We start from the raw sequence: 25,070 nt of genomic DNA, 5'->3' as shown, positions 1-25,070 counted from the left end.
CGTACAACGCAATTCTCAGATCCTGACACTTGTGTCACAAGTTTTAAATTGTCTCCTGGAAATTTTTGCTAGAGATCACTCAACTTGCCAGTGAGCTAACAGCTTTCTCAGGCCCCTGAATTTCTGTCTTTCTTCCACGAGTTTGGTTTTATTATCGTAGTTCTGTTGTTTTTCATTCAGACTGAAGTACTTTATGGTTTCCTAAATTAGCAAAAAAATTCCTCCGAGGCAGCTAAACACAAAACGTTTCCACTCAAAATGTTAAATGTAGAGTATACACTCTACATCCCACTGATCCTGGCCACGGTGCTCTCGACATTTTCTTAGTTTTAGGCTGTTTTCGCGTAAACAAATAGATACCTTTCACCCTGGTAGGGCTCATCACACAGCGCATGCGCGTACACTGCAAGGCACCGGCAGCTCTGCCCGCGGGAGCGCGCAGCGAAAACAGCGCCTGCGTCCCACGGTGACGTGAGAAGGCCGCGCGGTGTTTCTGTGTGTACGCGGTCCGCGGGAGTGAATCCGGGCCCAGAGCAGTCATGGTGCACTGCAGTTGCGCGTTGTTCAGAAAGGTCCGTGAATCGTGCCCGTCGCTCGAATCCCGAGGGCCAGGTGCTTCTAGCCCCACCTGGGGACGCTGGTGCTCCTTCTGTGCCTCCCAACTTTTTCTATTAGGGGGCCTCTTTCCTGCTTTTTTTCTACCACAATCTTATCTCCGCCCCTGCAGGAGTCGGGGTTGACCGGTGGGGGGTGGGGAGGGGGTCTATCCCGCCTGGTTAGGACGGTTGTTTGGGTACATAGTGTGACGTTTCCTTGTGGAATTGTGTGCACGTGGGATGCAGAGCTGGGATACTTGCCTGCTCTTAGACGTGCAATATGGTGTACGTGGAGTATAGGTTTGCTTTTTCTCTTGGCTCAAACGGTGTATTTCCCTTTTCAGTAATAGTATCCGTAGTCCATTTACATCTACGTATATTTTTCCTTGAGTGCATTGTTTTTAAGAGCTTTCTAAAAACGATTTTCATCAATAGATGAACATACGTAATAATAGGCTTGCCTTCTTGCGAGAAATTTAGGTCAGTTTTAGAATTGTTTCTGTAAAAAATTTACAGTTGCTTCAAATTTCAAGGCCTCTCTTAGAGCCTTACTAGTAACATCTTTTGAAACTAGCCGGCATCAGTTTAGCCATTACCCTGTCACCGATGAGGAGCTTGAGATACTTTTTTAAGTTTGGGTTCTAAATCTTTGAATTTGATCAATCCAGGACAGTAAAGATTTATAAACTGCATTTTTTTTGTGGATAAGTTATTAAAGACTACTTGTGTAGCCTTACTGTCATTGAAAGTCACTTCCAGTCAATGTCGTTTGCAAGTGGAATCTGTCTCTTTACTTGCATGTGATGCTTTTCTGATCTAGCCTTGCATAACCCAAGAAGTTCTTCACTCCCAGAGAAAAATACTCTGGTTGGCTCTCACATTTATCTTTTATGTATTCTTCCCATCCTGTTCTCATACAACATGGCTTCATGACTACATTTACATACTTAAATGAATCCCACACTTAGATTCTTTGCTGGGACCCATCCACTGCAATATTAGATCTAGGCCGCATCAGAATCACTGAGGGAGCTTTTGCTAAGTGTGCAGTGATGTCCTGGATTTGTCCAACAGACTGGACCTAGAGCTTTTGCTAAGTGTGCTGGCTTGCCCCATCCTCATCCACCCCTCCAGATTATATCAGAATGGTCAGTGGAGCATATGTATTTTGCATAGTGTTTCCAGGTATTTGTTTTACAACTATCTCAAATGACTAAAGATGTGAAAATTATGAATTTAAGAAATTACTCCAAAGAATCTCCATGGTCTGAGAAGTTAATACATAGATTCTTTACCTGCAAGAAGGTGTTGACTTAATGAGGGTAACAAAAATATGAGATTTTAAAAAGTGTATTAATAGATAATAATCAAATTGCTAAGAGCCCAGCAAAGTTGACGGTAAGTGTTGATTAGAGGAATTAAGAAAGACATCATGGAGGGTTGGTGGGTGGGTGGGGTGTATAAAGGGGACAAATGGTAATGGAAAAAATCAATGAAAAAATAGAGACATCAGCAAATATGACATTTAAGTGGGTTTATGACAGAAGAGAACAAATGAAGGGGGCAAACTGGGCAGAGGAGGGCAAAGGGTGAAAAATTGGGATAATAGAATAAGGAAAAAGAACAAATGACATAAGTAGAGGAAAAGTGTGAGCAGAGTGGCATGGAAATGTGAAAGTATAACATGAACAGAGCAAAAGAGGAAGAGGATGCAGGAGGGACTGAACAAATGGAAGCAGAACTGAGGGTAGCTCAAGGGCTTTGAATATAGACTGGCTAAGATACTAGGGCAGTTTATACCAAGAAGGAAAGAACTAGGACTTCAGGGGGTGGGGTGCCGTTGAGGGGAGAAGCAGGTTAGTGAAAGATTCCCATACTCAATGAATAGGAAACTATGGTTCCTTTATTTGAAAGGACATTGGTGGAACAGACTTTACCTAAGGAAAAGTTTGGTTTTGTCATATTAACTCATATTTGAAATGACTTATCAGTACTCATGAACAAGTTACATATTTGAGGGATTTCAGATATAAGTTAAGTACAAATCTTGTTCTCAGTTGGTTTAGACTGTTAACCTTACATCCTGGTGATGTCCAACAGACTGGACCTAGAAAATATCTCACCTAGGTGATAGTTACTGATACAGGCTGAGGTCACCCAGGGGAGGCAGTCTAGATTGAAAAGTGGACCAGTGTCAGAGATCTTGAGGATATGTGGGACCACAATTGATAATTGGGGAAAGAAGGGGGGCGGGATAAGAGTTTAATGTAAAAAAGACAGGAGATGAACTGAGAAAAGACTAAATTTGGCATACAGGAAGTCATTACTGACGACTTGAGGCATTTTAGTGGCAACAAAGAGCTAGAAAGGAGTTCTAAATCGGTAAACACACTTGGTGTACAGATGTTCTCTTTCTCTCTCCCTCTCTTTTTAAGTATGGAAACTTCGTTGATAACCTAAGACTGTTCACCAGGGGAGGAAGTGGAGGAATGGGCTATCCTCGTTTAGGTGGAGAAGGTGGAAAAGGTGGTGACGTCTGGGTTGTAGCCCATAAGAAAATGACTTTAAAACAACTTAAAGACAAATATCCTCAGAAGCGGTTTGTGGCTGGAGAAGGAGCCAACAGTCGGTGAGTATTTACTGATTGACTTGATTTTATAAAAGTAATCCCTCCCAGAAGAAAAACAGTTAAATGATAAAAGTGTAATTAGAAATTTGATTTAAATTGTATCCTATATTTGTAACTGAGAAAAAATCTACATTTGTCTCAAGTCTAGTAAAGGTAAAAGATAGGTTCTAAGAAATATTTTGGAGCTTTCCAACTTTTTATCCTTTTCTCCCAATTTCTGTTTAGATTCTTTTGCACTTCCTCTGTAGAAACAGAAAGTGATCCGAATTCCCACTGTTTTCTTAAATTATCTGTAACAGTCCTTAAGACTCAAAATCTCAAATGAGCTACTCCATCTCGTTGCCACCAGTAGTTCTGTGTGCATCTCATAGGCAGTGCTGAACATTTAGAACTTGTTTCACTAATACATCTTTTGTGTGTTTTCCCTTTGCTTCTATTCTGTTCTTTCTATGACAGCAAAGCCTTGCCTTTATTTTTCACTAACATTTGTTGTTCTCTGTGGAATAGACTGTGTTGGCCTCAAAATATGAAAAGAACTTTTTCTTTTCTTACAAAGAAAATGAAGAAAAAAATTCTTAAAGCTTCCATCAAAACACCTGCTGTGATTCCTCAGACCTATCTGATTCTGTTATTCCATAGGAGGTATTGGTATAAAGGCTAAATTATGTCCCTCTTTTTTTTTCTTCCCAAGGTAATGTTTAAAAACAACAAACAAACAAACAAAAACAAGAATCAGCCTGATTTAGGGAGAAAGGGAGAGGTAGAGGGACACCTAGTTGTTCTTCCACTTACTCATGCATTCATTGGTTGGTTCTTGTGTGTGCCCCGACCAGGATCACAACCTTGGTGTGTGGGGACGATGCTCTAACCAACTGCGCTACCTGGCAAGGGCCCCCATGGAAGTGTTTTGATACATTTATTTGTCACAATACCAGATGATGGAATGTGGCACTTGCTTGGATGAATATATGCAAAAGGTAGAGGCTGGCATACTAAACAGCCTATAACACAGACATTCCAAACAACAAAAACAACAGCAAATTATGCTGCCTGAAATATGCAGCAGCATCACCTGCTTGTAAACGTATCCTTAGGGAAACCCCTTAAATTTCTTCTGAGCATTTTTGTTTATGAATAATCTGAAACTTTTTATCCTCACCTGAGGACATGCTTATTGATTCTTAAGACGGGAGCAGAGGGAGAGAGAGAAACATGGATCAGATGCCTCTCATACACGCCCCAACCAGGCACTGAATCTCCAGCCTAGGCATGAGCCCTGACTAGGAATTGAACCTGTGACCTTTCAGTTTACTGAACCATACTCCAACCAACTGAATCACACCAACCTGGGCAAAACTGTTTTATAAGACAAATTTTGAGAGCCTTATATTTGTTAGAATTCAGTAATCAGAGTTTTGAGTATCAAATGTTACTTTATTATTTTGAGGTTACAGGTGGGAAGTAACAGCAGTTTACATCCTAAAGTAAATTTTCTTCCCATTTTATAATTTCTTTTGAAAAATAAAGTTGCTATAGTTCCAGTCCTGTTCTGTGTTCAGATCAGTAGTATACTAAAGATGGTATACAATGTTTAAATGTTGAGATATTTAAATAGAACATATTTCTTACTGTGATTGTGTGTTGCAGTTTTTAGAATAGAGAGGCTTAAATCTAAAGGATGAATAGGAGCCAGCTGGGTGAAGGGGAGTAAAAGCATTACAGGAGAGGCAACATGGAGAAGGGCCCAGTGATAGAAGACAAGTACCCTATTAGACACTGAAAGAAGGCCAGTGTAGCTGGAATGCAGAAGACTCAGAATGGCGAGGAAGATGAGACTACAAAGACAGGTACAGGCCAGACTTTCATTCAGACCATCATTATTTCTGAAATATTGCAGTATTGTCCAATTTGGTCTGCTGACCCCAGTCTCAGTCATCACCCTCAGTCCATTCTTTATTCCATTATTTCTAGAGTGTTTTTTAATATATTTTATTGATTATGCTATTACAGTTGTCCCATTTTCCCCCCTTCACTCCCTTCCACCCTGTACACCCTCCCCCACCCATATCCCCCCTTTAGTCATGTCCATGTGTCATAAGTTCTTTAGCTTCTACATTTCCCGTACTATTCTTACCCTCCCCCTATCTATTTTCAACCTGCAATCTGTGCTACTTATTCCCTGTACCTTCCCCCCTCTCTCCTCCTCCCACTCCCCTGTTGCTAACCCTCCATGTGATCTCCATTTCTGTGGTTCTGTTCCTGTTCTAGTTGTTTGCTTAGTTTCTTTTGGTTTTGCTTTAGGTGTCGTTGGTAATAATTGTGAGTTTGCTGTCCTTTTACTATACATGCTTTTTCTTTATCATCTTTTCTTAGATAAGTCCCTTTAACATTTCATAAAATAAGGGCTTGGTGATGATGAACTCCTTTAACTTGACCTTATCTGAGAAGCACTTTATCTGTCCTTCCATTCTAAATGAAAGCTTTGTTGGACAGAGCAATCTTGGATGTAGGTCCCTGCCTTTCATGACTTGGAATACTTCTTTCCAGCCCCTTCTTGCCTGTAAGGTCTCTTTTGAGAAATCAGCTGACAGTCTGATGGGAACTCCTTTGTAGGTTACTGTCCCCTTATCTCTTGCTGCTTCTAGGATTCCCTCCTTCATTTTTACCTTGGCTAATGTAATTATGATGTGCCTTGGTGTGTTTCTTGTTGGGTCCAACTTCTTTGGGGTTCTCTGAGCTTCCTGGATTTCCTGGAAGCCTATTTCCTTTGCCAGAATGGGGAAGTTCTCCTTTATTATTTGTTCAAATACATGTTCAATCTGTTGCTTTTCCTCTTCTTCTTCTGGTACCCCTATAATTCGGATGTTGGAACATTTAAAGATGTCCTGGAGGTTCCTAAGCTTCTCGTTTTTTGAATTCTTATTTCTCCATTCTTTCCTGTTTGGTTGTTTCTTTCTTCCTTCTGGTCCACTGTATTGTTTTGAGTCCCAGTTTCCTTCCCATCACTATTGGTTCTCCGTGCATCTTCCTTCATCTCTTTTATGGTAGCCTGCATTTTTCATGTAATTTGCGCCCAAAATCAACCAATTCTGTGAGCTTCCAGATCACCAGTGTTTTGAACTGAGCATCTGATAGATTGGCTATCTCTTGGTCGCTCAAAAGGATGAGCCCTGGGGCATTGATCTGTTTTTCTGTTTGAGACATGTCTCTCTCTCTCTCTCTTGGTCTGGTCGCTCCTGTTACTGTGAGGGGCGGAGCCTTAGGTGTTCACCAGGGCTGGGCACCCCAGTCGCTACATTGTGACATTGTATGTGGGGGCGGGGGCGGGGGCCGGAGGGAACAATGGTGGTAGCTCCACTCTCCTGGGACCTCAGTCCCTTCCCTGGGATCCTGGGCTGCGCGCTCTGCCCTGGTCCACATTTGTGCCTCACTGGGTCTGCCAGCTGCTGCTCGCATACTCAGGGTCCACCCACTGCGATCCTGCACACCCCGGATGCCTTACGCGCTCCCTGTTGCCTTATGTGCCCACTGCTCTCTGCTTTCTGCACTGCGACCCGTGCTGCAACCCGTGCTGCAACCCTCGACCGGCTGCTCCTCTCCGCCCCTCCTACCGGTCTGGATGAACGGGTCTACTTCAACTTCTTGGCTGCCTGACTTCCATTCAGATAAATTCTCTGTCAGTTCTGGGTGTTATTCTGCCTCTAAATTGTTGTTCTAATCTTGGTTGTGCGTGGAGGTATGGTGCATCCACCTATGCCTCCATCTTGCTGGAAGTCCCTAGAGTAGTTTTTCTAAAACACCAACGTATTAATGTCACTTGTCTATTTAAAATTCTTCAGTGTTTCCCATCACTCTAAGATAATCTTCAAACTCTCTTAACAGCATGTTAGGCCCTTCGCAATCTGGACTACAGTGTCTTTATTTTACAACATGCCAGCCCACTTATGCCAGTGTTAGGCTAGAAATAACTATTATCTCTTTAAACAGCTTTTCCCCTTCTAATCTAGGGTGTTTGTGTGTGCATATATGTGTGTGTGTTTGTATACACACATATACACACACATATTTAGATATACATAGGTGTATTCAGTTTGTCAATGTGTCTTTTCCCATCTTGATTATTTGGCAAGGCCCTATTGGCTTTTTAAGACTTGGTTTAAGCACTACTTTAAAAATATTGGTACCTGTGTAAGATTTTAATTTTAGATGTCTAATAATGTATAGTAAAAATCAGACTGCTTTTCTTCTTCATGAAATGATCTCCTAGAAAATGGGCTTATGTTTGCTCAGCTATGAAAATTATCAAATACTATTTTAGCTATTTAAAAAATTACCCAAAGTTCTGGCCCTGGCCAGGTAGCTCAGTTGGATAGAGCATTGTCTCAATACACCAAGGTTGGAGGTTCCATTCCCTGTCAGGGCACGTATAAGAATCAACCAATGAGTGCATAAGTAAGTGGAACAACAAGTTGATGTTTTTCTCTCCTTTCCCTTTCTCTATAAATCAATAAAAAAAAATTTTTTTTAATTTTTTTAAAAAGAACTATCCAAAGTTCTTTTGAAATTTAAGTGGAAATGTTTTTAATAAAATATTTTAATAGAAAGTTCACCACTAGTAACAAATAAGAATGAAAATTAAATCTTGCCTCTACATTCTAAAAATTGCGACACACATCCCAGTAAGAGAGATGTTCTATTTAAATCTTTCTTGAGTATATTTCTAATCCATTTCTGTCAGTCCAGGTCATTCATTCAACTAATACTGAGTACCTACTATGTACTAACCACTGTACTACATGCCTAGGATATAATAATGATCTAAACTAATATATTCCCTGCCCTTCAGGAAGTTACTGTAGTGTAGTGGGAGAGTAGACATTAATTGAATGTGTTAAAAATGGAAAATGATGAGAGCCTACACATGTGTGGGAATTCTGACCGAATCATGGAGGTCAGGAATAAAAAGGTTTTATAAAAGGTCAACCATCTATAAAGTCACAGATAACCACTATTAACCTTTTCTTGACTTTTCTCAGACTCTTCTGTGTGTTTACACAAATTTAATTGTGTCTGTATAGTTTGAGGGTACAAAACTGAGAGGACAGTATATTGTAGGCTCCTCTTTTTACTTAACTTTTTTTCTGTGCCAGAAGATTGTTCAAAATGTCTGCATAGTATTGGAAATAACTCTATGTTGTCACTCATCTGTTTAGGTAATTAGTTGGTTTTTTACTGTTACATTCAACAAAGCAACACACACCCATGTGTGTATAGTAGTTTACATGGTGGTTCAGTTATTTTGTTTTAGGATAAATTCCCAGAAGTGAATCTGCTAGTTAGAAGTTTGTACCAATTTATTCTCTCATGAGTAATTTGAGAGTAGCCAGATGAGCCCCCTCTAATTAAAGTGCTCCCGTTGGAGGTCAGTTTTTTAAAAGCTTTGTTATTCCATTGATTTTTCATTTTTTCTAGTTATCAATGATCTCTTCATTTCAGGTGTACATTATATCAGTTCATTATAATTTGTAATGTCTTTTGGTGGTAGATTCACACAGTGGCTGTATCGTAGCCAATGAAGTTTATCTGAGGCATAATTATTGCTAATTGAAAACTTCCCACAAAGTGACTTTTTGTGGTTAGCTTGATAACTTAAATCATAACTTAATATCATTTTTATTGGGATATGAGAGTCTAAAGTGCAAATGAATAATTAGAAATAATTTTATTTTTGCTCTAGTATTTGGCCATGTAACATCTCTGTTAGAATAATTGGTTGATAGTCCTCTTTATAGACCATTATGTTTGCTTGAAGCATAAGCCATTTAATTTTGTGGGTTTTCCTTATTTTAATTTAGCTTTTTTTTTGGTAGGGTTAGTGCACTGAAAGGCTCCAAAGGAAAAGACTGTGAAATTCCTGTACCTGTGGGTATTTCAGTAACTGATGAAAATGGTAAAATTATAGGTAAGTGTACTGTAGGTCCTGAGGTTGTGAAAAGTATGCATATTTTCTAAACTGTTTGGGAGCTATGGGGAATAGAACCTCTTGAGTTTCAGAATTTTTTAGAAACGTTAACAATTTCAGCTGCTAATTTATAAAAGAACTTTTAAAAATCTATAAAGGTTGTTCAGTATTAACTGCTAGATTTAAGATTTTTAAAATATTAGCATATTTACTTGGTTTTAAAACATAAACTAGTCTCTCAACCACTTAACAAGGTTTTTCCAGGGACAAGCTTTTAATAGAAACTTCTGATATCTATTTTGAAAGAAAAATGTCATTAGTGATTAACTCCACTTACTAATCTTGGCTCTAAGTATCTTTATCTCTCTTTTTAAGGAGAACTTGATAAAGAGAAAGATAGAATTTTGGTAGCAGAAGGAGGTCTTGGTGGTAAATTCCTTACAAATTTCTTACCATTGAAAGGCCAGAAACGAATAATTCACCTTGACCTAAAACTCATAGCTGATGTAGGTCTAGTGGGGTAAGTATCATTCATATGTTTATTTTTATACTTCCAGAGAGTTCACAAATAGGAAATAAATATAAATGGTAATTCGGTGCCAGCATTATTTCTAGTTTATGGAATTTGTGCATGGTTTGTGTACTTAGAGACGATGCTGTAAAATGTAGTTATTTTCATGATGTCAGCGTAGAGTTCCATATTTACTTCATATGCATTTGCCAACAGTCATAGCAATTGAGTAGGCCAGTGAAATGTTAGAAAATGAATAAAGAAAAAGATTAAATCCAGTAATACAAGAAGGTAAAAGAATGTTACCAGATATTAAGGAATAAAATAAGAAATCTGAACAAACCACATTTTTAAAAGTGTATTCAAGGAAATAAAAAGAAGGGACAAATGGTTAAGATATGCTTACAAATATTAATAGACCTATTGATGTATCATTAATCAGATGGCTCAAGGCCAGTACAATCTCAGCTCCTCAGACTTACACACTGTTGAGCACCAAGTTGGATATTTGTGCTGTGCTTAGGATCTGTCCATTCTCAGTACAGTAGACAACCTTACAATGTTGTCCTGTTCCATGAGCCTCCACTTTTTCATGAAACAAAGCTGTGTGGCTTTGGGTTTGCAGTGCTGGTACCCAGCCAATTGGAGAGAGCTAGATAGCGTGATGGAGAGTAGATAAATTTAGGGAGAGAAAACTTCAACTTTGCGTTTCTCCTCCCCTCCCTCTTCCTCTCCCTGGCCCTACAGTGTTACACAGTTGTCAGACGGAAGGACAAAGGAAGGTGTAGGGGAAACTGCTGTCAAACTGAGCACCAAACTGCCATTCCATTCCTTGCCTTCCCATAGGTGCTTTCTAGGCTCTTCTCATCTTCCTCACTGCTTCTGTACCAGACTCTTCAGTCTCAGCCCATCACCCTTGCTGCTCCTGTCTAGTCTTACAGCAGGCATTTGGGGTTTGCAGAGGTCCCATTCCTGCTGAGGTTGTAACAGGGGAAGATGTGATCCTGACTTTCAAACTAGCCATTCGCATGTTTTTTTTTTCCCCAGTAAAACATAGTTATGACATTTATGAGTCATAGGTTCTGTAACATATATTTTTCAAACATTATCAGTTTAATAGGGTTTTATGGATACAGTTAAGAATCCAGCCATTGACTTTCTCATTTGGTAGAAAAATGAGTTTCGAGTTCCATGGAGACAGCTTTACAGACCAAGAAGACCCTCGAAAGGCTGAGTAGTAAAAGTTGGGTGGGGGTCGGGAACTCAGGTGAGACTATCTGGGTTAGAATCTCAAATCCTCGGGAGGCCAGCTGGCTAGTCTTGGATATGTTGTACAGTTTCTCTAAGTTTTTACTTACTCATCTTTAATAGTGAATGGAGAGTCCGCATTTTAAACTGTTGGTAAGATACTGCATTTGTAGCGCAACACATGCCTCGGACTTGTGAACGTTCAGTGAATGAACCGTAGCTGCTGTCTGTCATGGTCCTTATGTTGCCAACTTAACTAGACACGACTGTAGTGAAACACTTAAGCTTTTCAGAAATGGGCTTGAAATTACAGTCAGTAATTAACACATCGTGATTCTTAAGCATAATGTTTAACATGTTTCTAGTGCTTTTAAATGAGGCAGCTATTTAAGTTACTACATGTGAATATGAGCATAAGCAGATTTTTTTTAGCTGGTTTCAGAAATGAACTGAATCTTAAAAGACAAATACATAACTAAAACACGGGTACTGCTGTTCTCAAAGCTGATCTTAGAACTGAACCTGAGAAGAAAGGTATATAGCGTTCTACTTGTACTGTTGATGTCTAAAAGAAACATCGGTTGGTTGCTTTTTGTCCGTGTCCCCAGCTGTAACCCAGGCAATGTGCCCTGACCAGGAATCACACCTGCGACCTTTCACTGTGTGGGACAATGCCCAGCCAACTGTGCCACACTGGTCAGGGCAGTATGAATTTATCTTCACCTATTTCATGAGTATATTTTGTTCCTCAAGTTTTTCAAAAATTATTTTAAATTTATACTCTATTTTTAATCCCAGAAATACTCAAGAAGTTTGCTTCTTAAAATTTTTAGAATTCAAAGATAAATAAGTATTAATAGTACTGATATTTGCTGTAATGTATAAATTTTCTCATTTCAGATTCCCAAATGCTGGAAAATCCTCTTTGCTAAGTCAGATTTCTCATGCAAAACCTGCAGTTGCAGATTATGCATGTAGGTATAATTTATTTTGTATTTTAATGTGTGGTGGTGAATTTTTAAAGACTAATCTTTTTGTATGAATAAAATGACAACTCTGAGGGTAGCCTTAGTTTGAAAACTCTTGGCAGAATAGATGTATTTCCCATTAATCTGAAACCTCTCTACCCCTCAGCAGAGTTTCTAGTACTTACTACTTACTTTGTTATGTGTACTTTCCTGGTACATAATCACTTATTTGGTTTAGTTAGAATTTTATGAGCACCTGTCCTTTGTGAAGCACAGTGGTAAATACTAGGAAGGTAGAGATGAGTTCTTTCACTCAAAAATATAGCAAGTATATTTTTCTGGGAACTGTAGTAGGTTCTAGAGTTACAAAGTCTGGTAAGCAGAAACAGATACTATCCTGACTTTTACTGAGAATACAAACTATTCTCAAAAAAGCGGGAAGGCACGTAGCTCTCCAGTGAATGCAAGGAAATATAATACGGTTCAATGAAAGAGTATAGGTGACTGCTTTGGACTTCTTTGTGGAAGTGTGATGCCAGGCTGAGGTTCAGAGAATAAATGTGAGGTAATCAGTGACATAGTACAGGTGAAGGGTCTTTCAGTCAGAGGAAGTAGCATGTACGCAAAGGCCTTCTGGTGGCAGGCAGTGGGTTTGAGTATCTAGAAAACGTGGTCAGGGAAGGAAGGAGACGAGATGAGGCCCGGGATGTAGGTAGAGACTGCATCTTACTGACGCGTAGGTTCTACTTGATCTTCATGTCTTAAGAACAGTTGATAGCCTGTTAAGCAAGGGATAAAATGATTATTTACTTTAAAAAGATTTCTGCATATAATACAGAAACTGGATTAGTGTGGGACATGAGTGGATATGGGAAGAATAGTTAGTAGGCTGTTGTAGCAGCAAGATGAGATATAATGGAAGCTTAAACTAAGAACAGTGAATGAATATGATAGGATCTCTGCCATCATTAAAGAAAAAGGTACAAAATGACATTAACCTAGAAAATAAAATTAAGCCATTCTAAAATTACACTCTTACAGAGTTTATTTTAACTAACTGTTATAAATTAGGCCAGTATTTGTTGCTATAATACAGGATACTGTTGAGAAGGAAAGAGGAAGAAAAGCAAAAAGTCATAGGAAGGAGGCTAGTGCAGGATTGATGAGGCCTGAGGAAAATGAATGAGAAGGGACTAGATCAGACCTGGTGACAGAAACCTAAATTCTGCCTCCCGCTCCCCATGATTCTTCACGTGGTGTGACAGAGGAACTTTGAGGCCTATTAATTGGATTAGACTATGACTATTATAAAAATCTTCATGGTCCTTTTCCAGGTATAATAGCAAAGATAATGTAAATAGCAAAGATAATTGTACCTTCCATTCAACAAATGTGAACATAATCTGAATTCATCACAAAGGAAATGTTTATTTTATACATAATGCTAAAACAATTTTGAGAGTACCAGTCTTTATTCTAGCCTCAACTTACTGTGGCTTTTTTCTTTTAGTTACAACATTAAAGCCTGAACTTGGAAAGATTATGTATAAAGATTTCAAACAGGTGGGTGTTTTTAGAATAAGACCCTTGGTTAGAAGTAAAAGTACTGGCTTCATATTTGACTGCTTCTGGGGTGTTGGGGTGGGGCAGTTTCAAGATTTTATTTTTAGTAAGTGAAAACTGTGATCAAATCAATAATGAACACTATCTTAATAGAATATTGCATGAGAATGTAACTTTTAAAAATATTTATTTTAATATTTTTAAAATGTATTGGGCTATCATTGATTAATAAGATTGTATAGTTTCCAAGTGTACATTTGTATGATACATGATCTTTATATTGTATTGTGTGCCCATCACCCAAAGTCAGATCTTCTGTCACCATATACTTGACCCCTTTCACCCTTTACTGCACCTTACGCCTTTCCCTCTGTTGTCCACCATACTGTCATGTGTGTCTGTGAGTTTTTGTTTATTGTTCTTGTTCATTTGTTGCTTTCAGTTTTATAGCCCACGCTTGATTTCACTCATCACTCATCTGGGATTTTACTCACATGTGAGAATGAAATTTCTTATTCTTAGAAAGCCTTAAGTCCATTTTGTCTTTACAACATCGTATCTTATGTATTTATTTATTTTTAGACAGAGGGAAAGAGAGGAGGAGAAACATCAGTGTGTGGTTGCCACTCAGGTGCCTCCAATGGGGGACCTGGCCCACAACCCAGTCATGTGCCCTGACTGGGAATCGAACCTGTGACCCATTGGTTTGCAGGTTGGCACTCAGTCCACTGAGCCACACCAGCCAGGGCAGAACATATCTTCTTCTTTTTTTTTTTTTTAAGATTTTATTTATTTATATTTATTTTTAGAGAGGGAAGGGAGGGACATAGATAGAGAGAAACATCAATGTGCGGTTGCTGGGGGTTATGGCCTGCAACCCAGGAATGTACCCTGGCTGGGAATTGAACCTGGGACACTTTGGTTCCCAGCCCGTGCTCAATCCACTGAGCTACGCCAGCCAGGGCTAGAACATATCTTCTTTATTTCCTTAATCTCTGTTCATTCTCGTTGCAAGTTTGTATTTGTTTCCAATTTGATTATTGATTTTTGTTAAGTAAAATTATTTTCTAAAGTTCATGTAAATGATTTTATTCCAACTTTCTCTTTTTAAAACTTTTAATTGAGTGGGATTCTGGCTTTATCTATTAAAATTTGTTTTTCCTTCATAAGGAAGAACTGTAGATCTTTTTAGTAATTAAACTAAAACAAAAATATGTAATGTACAATTAGCAATGATGTTCCTTAGCATTTACCCAAATGAGTTGAAAACTTATGTGCAAACCGAAGCCTGCACTCACACATTTGTAGCATCTTTGTTAGTATGTGCCAAAATCTGGAATCAACCTAGATGTCCTGCAGTAGGTGAATGGATAAACTGTGGTATATCCAGGAAATGGAATATTATTCAGCACTAAACGGAAATGTGCCATAAGCTATGAGAAGACACAGAGGAACCTTAAATGCATATTACTAAGTAGAAGAAGCCAATCTGAAATGGTTGCTTGCTGTATGATTCTAACGATATGAGATTCTAGAAAAAAGGCAAAACTGTGGAGATAGGGAAAAAAATCAGTGGTTGCTGAGGATGGGGAGGAAGGAAGGGAATAATAGAGCACAGTACATGTTTAGGGCAGTGAAACTATTCCGCACAATTCTGTAATGCTGCATATGGTGTTATACATTTGTCCAAACTCATAGAATGTGCAGTACCAAGAGGGAAGCCTAATGGACTAGTGGTGATGATGTATCAGTGTGGTTTCATATAATCTATTGACATAATTCAAAAGAAATAAGATACAGGAATTATACTCATTTATATCAGTGGCATAACAGTGACAGTTAATTAAACTTCAACAATTATATAGAATATTAATAAGTAAAATTGTGTATACAATATTTAGTGAAAAAGAGAATATTATGATTTAAAAATATTTTAAAATTGAGTTTTAGAGAGACAAGGAAGAACAGGGGAAGAGAGACAGACAGACATTGATTTGTTTTTCCACTTATTCGTGCATTCATTGGTTGCTTCTTGTATGTGCCCTGACCAGGGATTGAACCCGTAACCTTAGTGTATCTGGACAACACGCTAACCAGCTAAGCTACTTGGCAATGGCATTATTTATAATTTTTAAGGGAAATTAGTAGAGAACCTTCAAACAAAATTTGAGGACATGAGACCTCTGTAGTGTACGCTCCTTTGTCACATAGCCATACTTCCTTTAAACCTCTGAAATCTTTATTCACACAAGCAGTGCATATAGAACAGTGCTTCTCATCCCTTACTATACATCAGAATTATATTGGTGGCTTAAGAATAGCAATGATAAATGAAGCCCGTGCCCCAGAGATTTGAAACCAAATCCCTTAAGGGTAGGGCCTGAGTAACTGTAGTTTACACAACTGATTATCGTGCACAGCGAGGTTTGAAAACTACGAGTGCAGAATAATGGTTAATAATGCTTATCATCTCCAAAGGAGCATAGGAACACTAACTTATCCTGTTCATATTCCACCAGGAGGTCGGTAGTCCTCCTGGTGGAATATGAACAGAAAAGGAACATTAACTACATATAGAATTGAAAACTTAAAACTATAGAATTTACTAAGTAAATAGCAGTTGACTTAATATCCTTAAACTTAAAAATTCAGAAAGTTGAAATACTCTGAAAAGTTCATATTAAATAATATAATTTATAGAATTCTTAATAGAATTTTGTGATTAATAACTAATCCCTAAAGTTCTAGATTGTTAGATTAATAATTAAAAATGGGACTAATTTCTGATAACAAAGGATTTTGATCTGTTGTAAAGGTATCTTGGCTTTATAAGGATGCAATGGTAATCACAGATCAGGAACTGTTTATATTTGAAATACCATGAATATTTTTGGATGTAATTGTACTTAGAGTTTTTATGTATTTTTCTTTTCTTATCAAACATTTAACTTTGTATTAGATATCAGTAGCTGATCTTCCTGGTTTAATAGAAGGAGCACATATGAACAAAGGAATGGGCCACAAATTCCTCAAGCATATAGAAAGAACTAAACAGCTGCTTTTTGTTGTAAGTCATATGTATATCAATGCACCGTTCAACTGAATGTGAAAAATCAATGAATTTAGTTTTCCTAGAAACTGTCTATATGTTTAAAGTGGTAACATATGTGACTCCATTGAGTCTGTGTAAATGGGAGTCAAATACAGTAAATGATCTACGTAACAGGGAGTAGAAATGGCATTACTTACTATATCAGATGTAATTTTGGCTGTACTTGTCAAGGTTTAATTCCTTAAGATTTTCAACATAGTCCATGTTATATGGCGTCTTTTTCCTGCTTTATTGGTGGTGCTAGAGTTATACAGCTGACCCTCAAACAACATGGGTTCAAACTGTGCAGGTCCACTTACATGAGGATTTTTTAAGATAAATACCTGTACTGTTTTTGATCCAGTGTTGGGAGTCTGCTGATGTTGAGGCCTGCTGTATGCATTCATCTACACCATTTAAGTGTTTTTAATGTATTTATTGATTTTAGAGAGAGGGAGAGTAACATCAATATGAGAGAGAAAGGTCAATCAGTTGTCCCTCGCAGGTGCCCCAAGCAGGACTGAACCCGCTCCAACCAGGATCAAACGCTCAGCCTAGGCACGTGTCCTGACTGGGAATTGAACCTGCAACCTTTCAGTTTATGGGCCAGCGCTCAACCAACTGAGCCACACTGGCGTGGACAACATTCCATTTTACATATAGGAACTACCATCCACATATCTTGGTATCCTTGTAGGGGTCCTAGAACTAATATCCTAATCCCCCACAAATACTGAGGGGCTGTAATTAAGTTTTGGGGGAGGGAAAAACTATACACGGATTTTCAACTGTGCTGAGTAGGGCAGATGTTGGTGCCCCTAACCCCCACATTGTTCAAGGGTCAACTGTTTATGAGATGTACATATTCATATAAATTGTCTTATCTATACTCGTTTTTCATTTTATTAATGGTTGTGACTTTATCAGAGTAATTATAGTTATCTTGACACTTCAGTTTCTCTTATTTATTTTGAATTACTAAATCACCAGTAGAGTATAGATTGAGAAATTATTTTTAGCTTGAGACAATAAAACATTTCAAAGTAAATGTACAGCTAACGTGTGTTAAAGGCTGTTTCTTTCCCTCTTTTTTTTTTTTTAGGTTGATGTTTTTGGATTTCAGCTTACTTCCAAAACTCAATACAGAACTGCTTTTGAAACCATAATACTGCTGACAAAAGTAGGTTTCTGTTTCAGTTTTACTATGTGCTGCATTTGGTCTAATATAGGCATATAAGACTGTATGAAATAGTAGATGATAAGTAAAATAAATATATATTCCACCTCTACTTTTTGAACCTTTGATGTTAAAGAATTTTCTAATCTTGTTTCAGTTTTTCAATATTACCCTGCTCCTCAAACTATTGCAACCAATAAAACCCTCCTTATTGCATACTTCTTAGACTTTATCTTGCTTGACTTTTATTCCTACTTCTTAGACTATTTCTCAGTCTATTATTTATATTCTTTCCTGTTATTACTTAATTAGCTTTCAGTTACAGTAAATACACCAGTGACTGTGTCTGATACCCAGATCTTTTGGTTAAGTGTTAGACCAGTTGCCTCATAGACACCTTTGATTAGGTATCCCATTAACTTCTCAGACTTAATATGTGTAAAACTGAACTCTTTTTTTTTCAAACTCTCCAGCCTCCTCCAGAACTTTATTGAGTATGGAAGCTGGAAACCTGGGTGGTGGTCTTGGTTCTCCCTTTCTCACCACTGGTGTCGAGCCCTGTCAGGTTCATATCCTGAGTCTCATTGAAGTCCATCTGCTTCTCTTCGTTCCCACTGTATGATCATCAGCCCTTCTCATTAGAATGTTGTGAGTCCCTCCTGTGTGGTCTCTTGCTTCCAGTTTCATTTCTGTGCAGTCCATTTTTTTTGTGACAGCCACAGTAAGCTTTGTAAAAGAACCAGGCTGATGTTTGTTCCCTGCTTAAAACACTTGAATGGTGCCCCATTGTTGTTGGTTGAAGTCTAACCTGAACGTGGTTTATGAGGTCTGGCAGTGCTGGGCTCCTGCCTAGCAGTCCATCTCTTTTTCCTCCTGCCCCCTCACATTCCATGCCCGGCCCCGTGATCTCCCTCTAACACAGTGGGATAATGTTTCCTACCTCCAGGACTTTGTATATCCTCTTTTCTTTGCCACTTTTTGCCTATTGTGAATAATACTGCTGTGAGCATTTGTGCACAGGTTTTTGTATGGACTGGTTTTCATTTCTATTGAGTATATACCTAGGAGTGCAATCGCTAGATACTATGGTAGCTCTGTGTTTAACATTTTGAGGAACTGCCAAACTGTTTTCCAGACTGGGTGCACTGTTGCACTGTTTTACAGTTCTACTTGCAATATATGAGGGTTCCAGTTTTTCCACATTAATGTCAACACTGGTTATTGTCTATCTTCTTATTTTAGCCACCCTCGTGGGAATGACGTGGTGTTTCATTGTTGTTTTGATTTGCCTTTCTCTAGTGAGTGATGATGATGATTGTCTTTCCAAGTGCTTATTAGCCATTTGTTGTCTTTGGAGAAATGCCTGTTTAGATTCTTTGCCTATTTTTTAATTGAGTTATTTTTCTTTTTATTGTCAAACTGTAAGAGTTTGTTATGTTTTGGATATATTTTGGATACAAATCCCTTATGAGATACATGATTTGCAAATATTTTCTCCTGTTCTGCCAGTTGTCTTTCCACTTTCTTTATGATATCTTTTGCAACACAGAATTTTACATTTTCATGAATTCCCATTTGTCTATTTTTTCTATTGCTTATGCTTCTTGATATCAGATAAGTAAACAAGTAAATATGTGTGTGTGTATGTATACATACATACACACATACACTAATCCACAGTTACGAAGATTTTTTTTCTAGTCACTTTTGAATTGTATGTGTGTGCTTAATAGAAGTCCAGATATTTGACCCTAGCTGGTGTAGCTCATAGTGGGTTGAGCACCAGCTGTGAACTGAAAAGTCTTGGGTTTGATTCCCAGTCAGGGCTCATGCCTGGGTTGCAGACCAGGTCCCCTGTTGTGGGTGTGTTACAGGCGATCAATCAGTGTTTCTCTTGCACATCAATGTTTCTCTCCCATTCTTTCTCCCTCCATTCCCCTCTCTCTAAAGAAAATAAATAAAACCTTAAAAAAAATAGAAGTCCAGTTGTTTGTATTTGATTCGAGGTACAAATCACAGTTGTTTCGAGAATGTCATATGAGTTAAAATATATTAACATGTGACCTAACTATTCAACATTTTCTGAGTTTCCTTTGCTGATTAACTTTGTGGTTGTTGGGATTTACTGCATTTCGGAGATATGACTGAGCTCTAGATTATACAGGCCAACACGGTAAAGAAAGATACTACCAAACAGATACTCTATACAGGTATTTTAATAAAATTATTTGGTTTTTCAGCCTGGCCAGTGTGGCTCAGTTGGTTGGAGCATCATCCTGTAAACCGAAAGCTCATAGATTTGATCCCCAGTCAGGGCACATACCTAGGTTATGGATTCGACCCCCAGTTGGGGCACGTGCAGGGGGGAACCAGTGCCTGTCTGTGTGTCTGTCTCCCTCCCTCTCCCTGTCTCCCTCTCTTTCTTCTTCTCTCTGGAATCAAGGGATATATCTTCCAGTGAGGATTTAAATAAAGAAATTATTTGTTTTTCTTTTTTTTATTTAAAGGAGCTAGAATTGTACAAAGAGGAACTTCAGAGAAAACCTGCACTCCTGGCAGTAAATAAAATGGACTTACCAGGTGCCCAAAATAAATTCCATGTGCTGATGGACCAACTCCAGAATCCTAAAGGTAAAATCTGTTCATTCCTTTAATGCCAGTTTAACGAATACCTAGTAAGTGCAGAGTGCTTTAACTGGTGTAATCAGTGGAAAAGAAAACTAACATTGTTACTCTTAAAAAACATATGTTTCAAGAATCCATACCATATGAAGCATTTAAATAACATTGTAATGTAGTACTTACCAAGTTTCAGAATGTGTGATGTAAATATAGAGAGGTGACAAGAAAGAAAAAGATAATTTGAGCTGAAAAGGCCAGGTTTCATGAAGAAGTAAAACTTAAACGGAGTCCCTAATAAGCTAATGGGATTTGGATCAGAAGAGGCAAAAGTCAGCATCTACCTGTCAAGTCTTTCATTTCAACATATTTCACAGGTTCTAGACCTTCGTTCCCCTGGTACACCTTAAATGTAAAAACAGCTAACCGTTGAGGTGTGTCTCTTTGTAATGTCAGCTGCGTTGGATCTTTGAAGAGCACTAATCCTCTAAAAAAACCTTGAGTACATGTATCTGTGTATGTATAACACAGAAAAATGATGCTGTTACTCCAAAAGGATTTATTTGTTTGAAATTTGTTCCTAAATGAACCACTTCGTGTAAAGGAACTTAAAGGGACTTTCCACTGTCTTGAACATTGGGCTCCGTGGAACTCTGTCCTTCAGTGATGATGATGCTTCTGTTTCTCTGAGTCTGGAGGAGCTGCTACACAAATGAGGGAAAGTTCTTTCTCCCCTCAAAAATATGTTCCCATTATAATTTACATATAGGAGCTGCCCTTGAGTTACTGAGTTACTTTTGGGATATGAATACTCCCTGGAATTAGTAAATAGTCTTTATTTTTTAATGTCATTTGCTTTATGAGCCCATTAGATCTATTTGCTGGTTCGTTTTACAGGAAAGGGCATTTCAGAAGAGGTACCAGAAGGGAGAGTAACTCAAGAGTTTGTGGCTATTTTGGACTGTCAAAAAACAAAATACAGTCCCATCAGTGAGAATTCCTGAATTAACCTCTCTGGACTCCTTGGGGCATATGAATCTTAGAAACCAAGCTCCACGTTAGCTTGTCCATTCTCTTTCAGCCCTGCCTTTCCAGTTCATATCAGTGTTAGCCCATCTCATCAGTAGGCCATCCCTCATCCCATTGCCTTGGGGCCAGGGGGGAGGAAAATGTAATATAGCAGCTCTCAGCCCCTGTGCAGTCAGTAATAGAATGGACTGGTCTGAAATGATCTCCCCTTGAACTACCCCACACCTTTTTCAGTTTAGTAGGGCTCCTTGTACCAATGATGATAAGCCTATACTTTAGGGCAATTAAGGACCATCCGTGTACTGCAGCAAGCTAGAGAATTCCAAATCACAAATGATATTATTTTTGTAGAAAGGTTCTTTTGTGCAATCTATGTTGCCTCATTTTATCAAACCTAACCCTGCCAAAGCAACTTGCTTCTGTAGGTAAATCATCTTCTGTGATTCTCTAATTTATACTTAATTTGGTTTAAAATATCTTCAACAAATATTTACTAAGTATCTAACATGTGCCAAGAACGTTGACCATTGTCAGTAGTAAAAACCAAGGGTTCTGAGAATTTATTAGAAATGGAAAAAATTAAAACTGCTAAGTTTTCAGTTCCTTGGTTCACAAATCAAACCTTTAACATAGTTTTGACTTACTTTTTTTAAATTAAATTTTATTGATGATGCTATTGCAGTTCTGATTTCTCCCCCTTTCCCCCTCCACCAGCACACCACACTCCCTCAGGCAATCCCCCCAACCATTGTTCATGTGCATGGGTCATGTGTGTAAGTTCTTTGGCTACTTCTTAGGCTGCTCCATTTCCTATACTGTATTTTACATCCCCATGGCTATTCTGTGTCTACCAATTTATACTCCTTAATCCCCTCACCTTTTCACCCATTCCCCCACATGTCCCTCCCATCTGGCAACCATCAAAACACTCTCTGTGTCCATGATTCTGTCTCTGTTGTTCTTGTGTGCTTAGTTTGTTTTTTAGCTTCAGTTGTTGATACCTATATATTTATTGCCATTTTTCTGTTCATAGTTTTGATCTTCTTTTTCTAAATAAGTCCCTTTAACATTTCATATAATAATGGTTTAGAACTCCTTTAGTTTTTTCTTGTCTGGGAAGTTCCTTATCTGCCCTTTGATTCTAAATGATAGCTTTTCTGTGTAGAGCAATCTAGACTATAGGTCTCCACTTTTCATCACTTTGAATATTTCTTGCCAGTTCCTTTTGCCTGTAGAGTTTCTTTTAAGAAATCAATTGACAGTCTTATGGGAACTCATGTGTAGGTAACTAACTGCTTTTCCTTCGCTGCTTTTAAGAGTCTTCTTTATCTTTAACATTTGGCGTTTTAATTATGATGTGTCTTAGAGTGGGCTTCCCTGCATCCATCTTGTTTGGGACTTGCATGTCTATTTCCTTCACCAAATCAGAGAAGTTTTCTTTCATTATTTTTTCAACTAGATACCCAATTTCTTGCTCTTTCTCTTCTCCTTCTGATGCAATTGTTAGACCTCTTGAAGTTGTCCCAGAGGCTGCTTATACTTTCCTCATTTTTTAGATTCTTTTCCTTCTTGTTCTGATTGCTTGTTTTTTGCTTCCTTATGTTCCAAATCATTGATTTGTTCTCAGCTTCATCCACTCTACTGTTGTTTCCCTATAAATTGTTCTTTTTATTGCAATTAATGTATCTTTTGTTTCTGACTGGATCACTTCTATGCTGCTGAGGTCCTCAGTAAGTTCCTTGAGCATCCTTGTAACCATTGTTTTGAACTCTGCATCTGATAGATTGCTTATCTCTGTTTCATTTAGCTCTTTTTCTGGAGTTTTGATCTGTTTTTCACTTGAACCATGTTTTCTTTGTTTCCTCGTTCTGGCAGCTACTCTGTTTCTATGTATTAGGTAGAGCTGCTTTGACTCTGTGTCTTGGTAGTGTGGACTAAGATTGTAGGTGTCCTCTAGGGTTCGGTGGCACAACCTCCCCTATAAAGGTACACCCTTTGTGTGGGCTGAGTACGCCTTCCTCTTGAACCTTTGTTGCTGTCAGCAGATCAATGGGAGGCCAGTCAGTGGCAAGGATTGGCTGTGACCACTTAACCACTAATCTCTGCCCTCTGTTGAGGATCAGCTCAGCTGTGCAGCGGCAGGTTGGTGGTACTCCAATGTGGTCTGTAGCTGTCCACTGGGTGCACTGGCCCTGGGGTTTCTCTGGGTAGTGCAGGCCAAGGTCAGCCCCCACCTCTTTTGCCCTAGGGCCACCCTGCCTGAGCTACAAAGCAATCTGAAATAGCTGCTACATGTGCTGGGCTTGGAGATTCCCAGGTAAAGCTAAGCAGTGAATCTAGGCTGGCTGCTGCTAGTGCCAGGCCTGGGGCTCACCAAGGCCAGCTGCTGCTTGTTTGAGAGGTTTTATGAAGTTGTGCAGCATGAGCCAGGACCAGTCCTTCACAGGGAAAAGCAGCTTGGGTGTGCTCATAAGTTGGGTGGGGCAGAGTCTCTGGGGATTTAAAAGGGGGCATCAAACAGTGTTATCCAGTTTGATGGAGTCTCAGATATGGCACCAGCTTGCCAGCTCTGTGGGGGAAGGTTTAGAAAAGGGACAATAGCCTCTACTTGCCTTGATGCCAGATACTTCAGTTCCTCCCTGTATGCCACTGGTTCCTTTCAGGCTACTACCCTGGATCTGGAGCTCAGAGTAAGTGAGTCTATGAAAGTGAGTCTGTGTGTGTGGGTTCTTTTAAGGGGAACTGTTTAGGGCTCCAGGATCTTCTTCCACCAACTCAATCTCCACTGGTATTTGCAGCCAGAAGTTGTGGGGGCTTATCTTTCCAGCACTGGAACCCTGGGCCGAGGGACCTGGTGTAGGACTGGGATTCCTCGCTCCTGAGATATCCCTCCCAAATTTTTATCCACTACTCATGGATGAGAGATCAGCCTGTTCTGCATCTGTGGCCAGTCTGGATGGATGTGGTTTCTTTAATTCTGTAGTTGCCAGACTTCCATTCAACTCGATTTCTGACAGTTCTGAGTGATGCTATATTTTAGTCGTCATTTTGATGTGGTTGTGCAAAGAGGCAAACCATGTATGCCTGTTCTGCCATCTTAACTGGAAGTCCAGTTTTAACTTACTTTCAAAGACAATGAAAATCATCCTAGTTTTGTGGATTTTGTTTCAGACTTTCTGCATTTATTTGAAAAACACATGATTCCAGAGAGGACGGTGGAGTTCCAACATATCATCCCCATCTCTGCAGTTACTGGAGAAGGAATTGACGAATTAAAGAACTGCATAAGGAAATCTGTGGATGAATATGCAGACCAGGAAAATGATGCATATCGTAGGAAACAATTGCTTAATTTACAGATTTCCAATACAATATCTTATAGGGAGCCACTATCAAAGAATACTGTTACTAGTTCTAAAATGGATATAATTTAAATCTATTCAAAATGATACTGAAATTGCATTCATTTGAAAGCTTTTCCACTGACATGTATATTTTAGAATGTTAGTTATTACTAACCTTCTCATATATATATACCATCATTTGAAAACCATATCTTTTTAAATTTCATAGTTAAGTATATCAACAGTAAAAAAGTGACTGAAAGCTAAAATGACAGTTTATAATTTTATGGCCAATCCACCTATAATAAAATCCTCTGATAGTCCTGTACTTAG

The 25,070-nt window shown here is 38.7% G+C and overlaps 1 protein-coding gene and 1 non-coding gene across 3 annotated transcripts; both read left to right on the top strand.

The window, feature by feature from the left end:
• Window positions 1-486: 486 nt before the first annotated feature.
• On the top strand, window positions 487-25,070 carry GTPBP10 (GTP binding protein 10). Of its 2 annotated transcripts, none has more exons than XM_045828340.1 (10): window positions 487-572; window positions 3,032-3,225; window positions 9,096-9,187; window positions 9,563-9,707; window positions 11,847-11,920; window positions 13,425-13,477; window positions 16,437-16,544; window positions 17,671-17,748; window positions 20,253-20,376; window positions 24,565-25,070. In XM_045828340.1, exons 1-10 carry the CDS (start codon window positions 540-542, stop codon window positions 24,825-24,827), a joined length of 1,164 nt encoding a protein of 387 aa, XP_045684296.1. In that variant the 5' UTR covers window positions 487-539; the 3' UTR covers window positions 24,828-25,070. The 2 variants fall into 2 exon arrangements, with proteins under 2 accessions (XP_045684296.1, XP_045684297.1); XM_045828341.1 differs by lacking the exon at window positions 487-572 and adding an exon at window positions 1,553-1,994.
• LOC123812209 lies at window positions 8,769-8,912 on the top strand. The gene has a single exon (XR_006784498.1). It is a non-coding gene; the product is annotated as a U4 spliceosomal RNA (small nuclear RNA).

This window comes from Phyllostomus hastatus, unplaced genomic scaffold (genome assembly GCF_019186645.2).
Source record: "Phyllostomus hastatus isolate PE091 unplaced genomic scaffold, TTU_PhHast_1.1 phas_scaffold_78, whole genome shotgun sequence".
Lineage (NCBI taxonomy): Eukaryota > Metazoa > Chordata > Mammalia > Chiroptera > Phyllostomidae > Phyllostomus > Phyllostomus hastatus.
The sequence above is the reverse complement of the archived record's forward strand: the minus strand, read 5'-3'. Positions and strand labels throughout refer to the sequence as shown.